This window comes from Belonocnema kinseyi, chromosome 4, assembly GCF_010883055.1.
Source record: "Belonocnema kinseyi isolate 2016_QV_RU_SX_M_011 chromosome 4, B_treatae_v1, whole genome shotgun sequence".
Taxonomy (NCBI): domain Eukaryota; kingdom Metazoa; phylum Arthropoda; class Insecta; order Hymenoptera; family Cynipidae; genus Belonocnema; species Belonocnema kinseyi.
The window spans coordinates 51257469-51268287 of record NC_046660.1 but is presented as its reverse complement, the minus strand read 5'-3'; the positions used below and the strand labels follow the sequence as shown (position 1 = coordinate 51268287).

The window sequence follows — 10819 nt, the reverse complement described above, 5'->3', positions numbered from 1 at the left end:
CTCGCTTACTAATAAGTCCTAAATTGCGCTATCGCAGGAACTAGATATAAGACTTTATGTAAATAGTTGTAAATAATTGTATATATAGAAAGGATAAGATTGCAAAAAATACATAGATGTAAACGGAAAGATTGTAAGGAATGGAAGTCATGTAAACCCTTAGGGGACACATTATGAATAAAGAAGAAGTTGATATTTTAACCAAAAAAGATGAAATCTCATTAAAAAGAAGAATTTTAAACCCAAAACAACGAATTTTAATTAGGCAAAGAATTTTTAATCATGATAGAAAAAAATGTGTCATCTAAATTATTAAACCTTTAAACCAACAGATGAATTTTTTTAACATACATTGAATTTCCAACCGGACAATAAATCTACAACACAGAAATACAAATAAAATTTCCAAACCAAAAAGCAGAATCCTCAAGCAAAGAAGATTAATCTCCAAACAAAAATTGGTATTTTCATTCAAGAAAGATGAAATTTCTCTAAAACAGATGAATTTTCAAATCAAAAACAAAAATTTCGAAAGAAATATTGGAATTTTTATCAAAAAAGATTTTATTTTGACTTTTCAAAAAAAGACGAATTTTCAACTAAAAAATTATGATTATCCAACAAATTTATAGAATCTTTAACCAAATAGTTAAATTTTTATCTAAAAAAGATTAAGTTTCTACAAAAATAGATGAATTTTTAAATGAAAAAGACAAATTTTCAACAACAAAAAAAAACATTCACAGTTTCATCCAAAACATATTTCAGTTAACTTTTCAAAATCAACATATTTATTTACAATAACGAGTAAATTTTCTACAAAATTGTAGAATTTTCAACCGAACTGTTGCATTGTTTTCTAAGAATGATGCAAATTCTACTAAAATAGATGAATTTTTTTGATTAAAAAGACATATTTTCAACAAAAAAATGTATGAATTTTCATCCAAAAAAAGACTTTAGTTTGACTTTCCAACATCAAAACATGAGTTTCAAAAATTCCCTAATTTTTTTCCTGATTAATTTTTTTCCCTGACCATTCTTAATGAAATGCCAGTATCTTAAACATATACACATTTTGAGTAATTGAAATAAAAAAATTAAAATGGAAAAATTTCATAAATAATTTCATCATAAGAATTCAACGAGAATTTAAAAAAACCAAATGAATTGAAAACAGTTTAAAAAGATGAAAAATTTTTATTGAATGCAGTAACTTTGAAATAATAATAGGAAAATTCGAGAGAATTTAAATAATTTGATGAAATGCCTACAAACAAAATTCAAGTTAAATTCAACATAATTCAAATGAATTGGAATAATTTTACGAATCGAAAAAAAATTCCATTGACTACAACCAATTTTGCAGAAATTTAGAGAAATTTAAAGAAAATAAGAAAAATCCGATGAAATTCATAAAAAAACGACGACAAATTTAAAAAGCAATAAAGTGAAATCAAAACAATTCAAAAATATAAAAAAAAATAATTTAATTGAGTAGAATTGAGTGAATTAAGAAGAATTCCAAATAATTTAAAAGAATTTAGGATAAATTAATAGAAATTCAGGGCGAATTCCAAATGAATTGCAAATAATATTTGAAAATCTCTTCAAATCTTTGAAAACCTACGAAATTCTTCAAGTCGTGTAAAAAATTCTTTGAAATCTATTAAAATATTAGAATCCCTCAAAATTATTAAAACTCTCATAAATCCCATGAAATTGTTCAAATCTCTTGAAAATGCCTTGGAATTTTTAAAAATATTATAAAATATTTCAGTCTTTGAAGTGCCATCAAACTATTGAAATAAACAAAAATTTCTGGGAATCTTTTAAAATTTCCTAAAATATTTCAAATACTTTTAAATCCCATTTAATTACTAAAATCAAATGAAAATTTATTTGTAATTTTTTAAAATAATCTCAAATATTTCGAATCCTTTAAACCCTTTTGAATTTTTTTAAGCTCTTGAAAATGCCAAGGAATTAAAAAAAAACTTTAAAATATTTCAAATCCTTCAATAAATTTATAGGTTGATTTTCAGGATCAATTAAATGAAAACTTTTTAAAAAATTTTTAATTCATTGAATTAAATAGAATAGAGTAAACTTAGAAGAATTCAAGTCAATAACAAAATTCAAGCGAATTCCACTGAATTTTAAGACAAATTAATAAGAATTCAGGGTGGTATTTAGTAATAAATTCTTTAAAATCTACTGAAATATTATAAAATCATCTGAAATTCTATGACATTTTCCAAAATCCTGGAAAATGTATTAAAATATATTGCGAGTTTTAAACTCCCTTAAAATAATTGAAATCCGCGGAAACTTTGCAAAATAACGTGAAATCTTTTTAAATATTTTTAAACCTCATACGTCCTCTAAAACTGTTACATATCTTCCGAAATTCTAGAAAATTCTTTATCCTAAAATATTTCAAGCACTTTAAAATCACTTCAAACCCTTCAAATTAATAAAATTAATTTTTTTAATTCTTTGGAATATTTTTAAATTCCCTAAAACGCTTTAAATTAAAATCTTCTAAAAATGTCTCAGAAGTTTTAAAAATACCCTAAAATCTTTTTAAAAATTATGAAATTATTTAAATCTATTCAAAATTTCTCGAAATCTTTCAAAGTACACTAAAATATTTCAAATAATTCAAGACAATTAAAAAATAGGTAGATATTTCTTTTTTAAAAGTGACTAATAGTTTGTTACTAATTATTTTTTTCAGTTACTTTTTACAGAGTAATGTTTCAATTAAAAAATAAATTATTTCAAATAGTTTTAAAATCCTTAAAATGCTTAAAAATTTTATTTCAAACTCTTGAAACATTTACATATTGTATTAAATTTTTTTTAATTTTAAATTCTTATTAAAATATTTCAAAACTTCTAAAACATCTTTTAAAATATTACATACAATTTTTTTAATCCATCCAAATAAAAAAAATCCTTAAAAACTTCCATATTTATGTTTGATAATTTTGTAAGTCTTACTAAATCTTTTTAGAAATTCTCTTAAGATTAATTTTTCAAAATACAAATTATTTTCAATTTTCCTAAAAAATGTTTTTTATTCTTTAAAGACTTTTAAATAAATTGTATTGTTTGAAATCTGACAATATTTGGGTTCAAATTAGGCCGTGGAATATTTGCACCGAAATTCTGGTACGAATATCCCAATTTTTTCGATACACGTAGCCACTTCGTTTAAATTAGACACTTTCGGTTAAATTTGTCTAACAATTTTTTTTTTAATAGAACAATTAAAATCGTAAAATCTTCATATTAAATAATTGTACGTTTTCTTAATTAAACAATTTTGAATTAAATGGTTTAAAAATGGAATATTTTAGATTGGAATCTCATTTTAAATATAATAAAAGCCTTTGATTATGAATATATTATTTTAAAGTTATTTAAACAATGAAAATCAATTATTTACTTTTTAAATCTCAAAGTACAATTCAATTTTTTTATATCATTATTCATTTTTATCCACAGTTGTTATATTCACAACTAAAAGTGTTTTTTATCAAAAATCTTCGATTTAAAAGGCTTCTAATTTTGTATTTAAGGGTACATTTTAAAAGTGCATTTTAAAATTGTTTAAATTAAAATGTGAACTTAAAAAATAAAAACTAAAATGAAAAATGTTTGTATGTAGAAGATTTTCGAATTACGCATTCTACACTGAATGATTTCATAATTGAAAAAGATAAGAATTTAACTAATTATTTTAGAAACAGTTGAAATCAAAGTTGAACAGATTTTTTTCTTCTAAACAATTTTTTAAATTCCAGGTCAAAAAATAAATTCACTGGCATTTCGCGGGTTCTTCTGGTATAAATTAAATTTCTACTTACTTATTTTTAATATGTTGAAATACTGCTGGAAATATTTGAACGAGCGCAGTTAAAAACGCCTGAGAGGGAATATAAGGTTCGACTTCGTTCTCTTGTGGCGGGGTTGTACTTTCCGTTCCAATACTCAACCAAACTCGCCAAGCTACTAACCACAATGCTTCAGAATCTTCAGAATTAACTGGATCATTATTGTCCGCGTTTTTGGGCAAATACAAAATTTCTTGGAAGGATTTCAAAGCTGCCAAGGAAACCTGAACAAAGATTTTAAATAATTTTTTTCTATTTAGAAATTATATTTAGAAAAAATTAATTTAAATTCCAATAATTGCGTATAATTACCTCGTTGTTTTTACTAAGGGCTGAGTTTTCAATAAATTCAAGAAGAAGGGACCATGCTCTTGGGAAATCGCCTAACATTTGTAACAACTGGCGTTTTGTGTTGAAAACTCTTGCAACACCACTCAAAGTCAAAACCTGAGGATATAATTTCAGTTTTACAAAGTGTATATTTAAGTATGAAATTTTGGGAAATTAAAAAAAAAAGACGAGGAATCTAACGATCAGGTTTGGGCAACACACTTTTAAATATCTTAATTTACATAGAAAAAAAAAAAAAACAGGAGGAAAGGAAAAGGCAGTCTCCAAATCGTCTTGCTTTTCATAAAAAATGTAATTTAAAATAATTAAAAAATTTAAATCATTTTTTAAACAATCTTATTTAACATAAATAAAAAGAAACATGCGGGAACGTTCATTAATTACGTGAGGACGATTATTTAGATTTTAAGCCCCACCCTCCTTGAAATATTTTCAATATTACAATATAAGTCCAGGGATTTCAAAAGAGTTTTAAGAATTGGAGCGGCTTTGATGATTTCAAAGGATTTTGCGAATTTTCAAAAAAAATTCTAAACCATGCACAATAAATGCCAGATATATTTTTGATCTAAAATTGGATAAGAAAGATACAAACGTCGATTAGTTGCAATATTTTTATACAAAGGTAAGTGAAAAATATCTCCGTAATTTCGTAAATTTTTTACAATGAAAACAGAATTTCAACAGATTTTTAAAGATATCGAGGAGTTTGTATGACTTTTAAAATATTTTAATGGATTTAAAAATATTTTAAAGGACTTCAAGACATTCGGAAAGATTCCCATGGATTTAAAAAATTTGAAAATATTTGAAAAATATCGCGATTTTAAGATAAGAGATAAATTTTTAAACAAAAAGATGAATTTTCACCCAAGAAGATTAATTTTCTACTAAAAAACACGAATTTTCAACAAAATACATGAATTCTCAAACAAAAAGTTGTATTTTCTACTAAAAAAGATAAATTTTTAACAAAAAAAGAATTTTTAAAAAAATAGTTAAATCTTGAAACAGAGAGATGAATTTTCAACCGAAATTATGAATGTTCTACCAAAAATTTAGTTTTAAACGAAGTAACTTAACTTTAACTTTAAATCAAGGAGTTGAATTTTCTACTAAAAAAGATTAATTCTCGTCGAAAAATATAATAGTTAATATTTCAACCCAAAAACACGAAATCAAACATTTGAATTTTAACAGAAAAGATGAGATTTCTACCAAAATAGGAGGCTTTACAATCAAAAAGATGAATTTTAAAACAAAAGTTTAATTTTTTATCGAAAACGACCAATTTTCAACTGAATTCATGCATGTTTAACAAATAGTTGAAGATTTGATTTTAAAAAAATTCAATAAAAAAAGGAATGGTGCAATTTTCCGTTAAAAAAAATTACTTTTAAAAAAAGAAACAATTTTTAACAAGATAGTTCAATTTTCAATCTAGTAGATGAATTTCCAACTGAATTGATGAATCTTTAACCAAGAAAATTAATTGTTAATAGAATAGTTGAATCATCAACTAAAACTGGTTTTCAACCAAATAATTATTTTTAATTTGTTAAAAATACATTTTTACCAGAAAATAGATTAATTTTCAACAAAAAAGTATATTTTCGACTAGCAGTGTTATATTTTTTACTAAAAAGTGAAAACTTCCCAGCTTCGAGGAGGAATATTTTCGAAACAATTTGACTTTTAAACCTGAAAAAATAAATTTGCAGAAAAAAAGGTAATCGCGATCAAATAGGATGAATTACTAAATAGCTGAATTTTCAACCAAAAAATATGACTTTTCTACCTTAGTCTTAGAAAAAATTTGACTTTTAATCCCGTAAATATAAATTATCAGCAAAAAAAATAATAATTTTCAATCAAAGATGATGAATTATCAACCAAAAAGCTGAATTTTCAACAACAAAAATTAATTTAAAACCAAACAGTTGCATTTAGAATCAAACAGTTGCACTTTTAAGTAAGACAGACGAATTTTCCAAAATTTCGAACAAGGAAGATTGAAATCTTATTAAAAATAATAGCGTTTTCAACCAAAAATAATTAAAATTTCAAGCCAGAAAGAATAAATTTTGAGAAAACCGTTGACTTTGTAGAAGACAGTTGAATTCAACCAAAAAGTACAATTTTTGACTAAAAAACATTGCTTTTCGATAAAATAGTTCAGTTTTCAACCAAATGGTTGTATTTTGAACCAAAAAACATGAATTTACTACTAAAAAAGTTCAAGCTTTGAAAAAGAATTTAGTTTTCAAGTTGAAAATTTCAATTTTTTAGAAAAAAAAATTTGAATTTTAATCCCGCAAAGATAAATTTTCATCAAAGTGTTAACTTTCAACCAAAAAGCTGAATTTTCCACAAAATTATTCAAAATAAAAATTTGCATTTAGAAGCAAATTATTGAATTTCCAATCAAATGGTCAACATTTCGAACAAAGAAAGACACATTTTTTAGAAAACAGTTGATTTTTCAACAAAAAAGTTCATTTTCAATACAATAATTTTAAATTTTAAATATTTTAAATTTTTAACCTAATAGTTAAATTTGGCATCAGATGGTAGAATTTTAGAACCAAGAAGATTCAAATCCAACCAAAAATAATTGCGTTTTTAACCAAAAACAATCAAAATTTCAAGCCAGAAAGAATACATTTTGAAAGAAGATATGACTTTTTGGAAGACAGTTGAATTCAACAAAAAAATTCAATTTTTTACTAAAAGATATCACTTTGCAATAAAATAGTTGAATTTTCAACCAAAAGGTTGTATTTTGAACAACAACAAAAAAATTTCTACCAAAAAGGATAAAGTTTTAATAAAAAATTTAGTTTTTAGGATAAAAGTCGAATATTTTAGAAAAAAGTTTGAAATTTAACTCGAAAATATAAACTTTCAGCAAAAAAGATCATTTTCAACCAAAAAAATGAATTAACAACCAAAAATCTGAATTTGTTGGGGAAAAAAATTGTTTTCAAATAAGCAGTTGCATCTAGAACAAAATAATTGAATTTTGAATCAAATGGTCAACATTTTGAAGAAAGAAAGACACATTTTTTTCGAAAACAGTTAATTTTCCAACAAAAAAGTTCATTTTCAACTAGAAAAGATAAATTTTCTATCCAAAAAGGACACATATTCAAAAAAATAGTTGGATTTTCGACTAAAGATATGAATTTTTAGCAAAAAAGTAAAATTTTCAACCAAATGATAAAATTCATAACCATATAAAAGACGAATTCTGACCCAAAAATATTAAAGCAAACTGTTCAACAACAACAAAAACTGTTAACGAAAAATATTTGGAGTGCTTTATTGGGTTCTATTAATTAATTTCACATTTAAACAAAAATAGTGGAAGTTTCTTGAAAATAAAGGGAAAAGGAGGACTTTTTTTCTTAAAGGATGAAGAGGGAAATAAAGAAAATGTGTAGTTAAATATTGAATAGCATTACCATATATTACTCTATATATATTTAAGATAAAATCTTTTTAAAAAGTCTTTTCTTTTAAAAAAGTGACTAAACCGTGATTAAAAGTGACTTAAATATCTGTGGAGCAGACCTGTCATTGTAGTTTTTCAAATTGCAGATTACTCCCTTTTTGATTTCTATTTAATTCCTACATTTTTTATAGCTTAAATTAAATTACCTGCGTCTCTGCCCATTGTTTATGTGCCGTATTCCTACTGTGATGAATAAGAATATTTCCTCCAGTATCGACTTTCTCGTTGCTCGCCGAACTCGACAAACTTCTGACTTTATCAAGCAGAGGAAAAAGTACCTGCCAAAGTACAGCTTGCCAGGTTGGCTGATGCAAAAGACTTCCATGAGCCGAGATCGTTGAAAATAAAGTCTGACTAGCTGATTTTCGCACCGCGGGTCGCGAATCCACGCACAGATCGCCTAAAATAATTTTAATTAATTAAAAATTTAATTCAGGGTGTCTACTCAAATCTAGGGTAAAAAATCCCTGACAATTTCAGGTTTATTCCGGGTGCTTCAAATTTGTTTCCAACAATAATTTACGTATATTTTGCAATTTTTTAAACAATCGACTCAGAATATGTATATAGTTTTGCGAAATTATTAAAAATAATGTTGTTTTCCAATTTATAGGGCTTCAATTGATATGTTTGATTTAGAAGTCTTTTAAAAATTGTACTACCAAGATATTCTTAAATAAATCAAAACCATCCATTAATTAAATAATATAACTTAAAAAATTTTATTCACGCTTGAATTTTTTCCCTAAAGTCCATGACTTTGAGTAATAGTTCAAATTAATTTTTAATTTATCTTCTCATACTTTAAATACAATGCATATTAAGGTCAAATTAATATAGAACAATATTATATTCAATTAAAAATACTTTTAATTCCTTAATTTTCAAGTAAAAATATTGCATTTTCAACATGACAGATCAATTTTTATCATAAATTGGATTTTTAACCAAAAAGAAGAATTCTCCTATCAAAGAAAAACGATTTTTCAACAAAATACATGAATTCTTAACCAAACAGTTAAGGTTCGAAATTATAAAAGATCAATTTTCAACAAAAAAATCAATCAAAAATTAAGTTTCTATAAAAAAGATTTAAACAAATTGATAACATTTTCAACTAAAATTATGAATCTTGAACTAGATGAACTAGTTTAAATTTCAACCAAATCGTATTAGTTTCAACGAAAAATATGAATTTTCAAACAAGTAGATTAATTTTCAAGCAAAAAGATTAATTTTGTACCAAAAAGACGATTTTCAACCGAAGAACATGAGTTTTTAACTAAAAAATACTACTTTTAAGTCTAATAGTTGAACATGGAACCAACCAGGAAAAATGTTCAATCAAACAGTTAAATTTTAAACTAAAAAAGATAAATTTTGAAATCAGTTTGAAAATATAAGTTTGAACCAAATTGATGATTTTTCAACAAAAACTATAAATCTTCAACTTTATTAGTTGAATTTTATAACAGAAAGATTCGATTTTCGCACAAAAAGACGATTTTTTAATCAAATACATGAATTATCAAGCAAACAGTTGAATTTTCAAATTTAAAAAATCAATTTTCAAACAAATAGATAAAGTTTGAAATAAAAAAGTACGGTTTTCTCCCAAAAATGTAACAGTTACATTTTCAGTTAAAGAAATTAGTTTTCAAGAAAAAAAAATTTCAACTTAAGCGATGAATTTTCTACTAAAATGATGAATCCCCAACTATAATAAATCCATTTTGAAGAAAAAATATGAATTTTCAAAAAAAAAAGACAAATTTACAACAAAAAATTAAATATTTCAATTTTAATAAAAATTAATGTTCAACTAGAGAGATAAAATTTAAAAATACATCAGAACCACCGATTAATTAAACAATATAATAACTTTAGAAACTCCATTCATTCTTTAATTTTTTCGCCAAAGAAAGACTTTGCGTAATAATTCAAATTAATTTTTATTTTATCTTCTCATACTTTAAATCAAATGCATATTAAGGTCAAATTAGTGTGGGTACAAAATTAAATTCGATTAAAACAACTCCAAATTCTTCTATTTTCAAGTAAAAATATTGCAATTTCAACAAAATAGATCAATTTTTAACCAAATAATTGAATTTTGAACCAAAAAGATTATTTTACTATCAAAGAAAAACGATTTCCCAACAAAATACATGAATTCTCAACCAAATAGTGGAGTTTCGAACTAAAAACGATCAATTTTCAACTAAAAATAATCAGTTTTCCACGAAAAATGGAATAAATTTAAAATTAATTTCCAGTTAAAGAAATATATTCAACCATATTGATGAACTTTTAACAAAAGAGTTAAACTTTTATCAAAAAAATTAATTTTTAACTTCAAAAATAAATAATTAACAAGAATAATTGAATTTTCACCCAATATAATTTTTCAATCAAGTACATGAATTCTCAACAAACAGTTGAACTTTCAACTAAAAAAATAATTGTACCGACTAATATAATTTTGAAATAAAAAAGATAAGTTATCAACCAAAAATATAATAGCAACATTTTCAGTTAAAAGAAATTTACAACCAAAAATTAAATATTTCAATTTTTAGTTCAAATTAATGTTCAACTTGAGGGATGCATTTTAAAAAATCAATAAAAAAGCTCATTTTTCAACCTAAGAGATGAACTTTCAATGAAAATTATGAATCTTCGAAAAATATTCATTCCGAATAAAAAATGTAGTAGTTGTTTCAAACGAAAAATAATTTAATTTTTAATCAAAAACAGTTCAATTCAACCACAAATACGACTGATAAACATGAATTGATTTTTCAGCTAAGAAAAAGTTGTTAGTCAAGAGAGAAAAAATTGCAAAAAAAACTGTTGAATTTTTAAGCGAAAAGATGAATTTTTAACTAAGAAGAATAATTTCCTGTAAAAAAAATAATTTTCTACAAAATACATGAATTTTCAAACAGATACTTGAATTTTCAACCACAAGTAAACCATTTTCAACCGAAAATTTCAGTTAAACTTTCAGTTAAAAAAATTAATTTAAAACTAAAAAAAAATTTCAAGTGAA

The 10819-nt window shown here is 23.9% G+C and overlaps 1 protein-coding gene across 2 annotated transcripts in view; it reads right to left on the bottom strand.

Annotated features, from left to right (window-relative positions):
- The window catches only part of LOC117172065 (protein MON2 homolog), a 103224-nt gene that overhangs the window by 29659 nt on the left and 62746 nt on the right, over window positions 1-10819 (bottom strand). For both annotated transcript variants that reach the window (XM_033359811.1, XM_033359812.1), the window contains exons 15-17: window positions 7914-8167; window positions 4215-4349; window positions 3876-4126 (exon numbers count right to left, since the gene is read on the bottom strand). In XM_033359811.1, the coding sequence (XP_033215702.1) occupies window positions 3876-4126; window positions 4215-4349; window positions 7914-8167 (640 nt within the window). The remainder of the gene's footprint in view (window positions 1-3875; window positions 4127-4214; window positions 4350-7913; window positions 8168-10819) is intronic.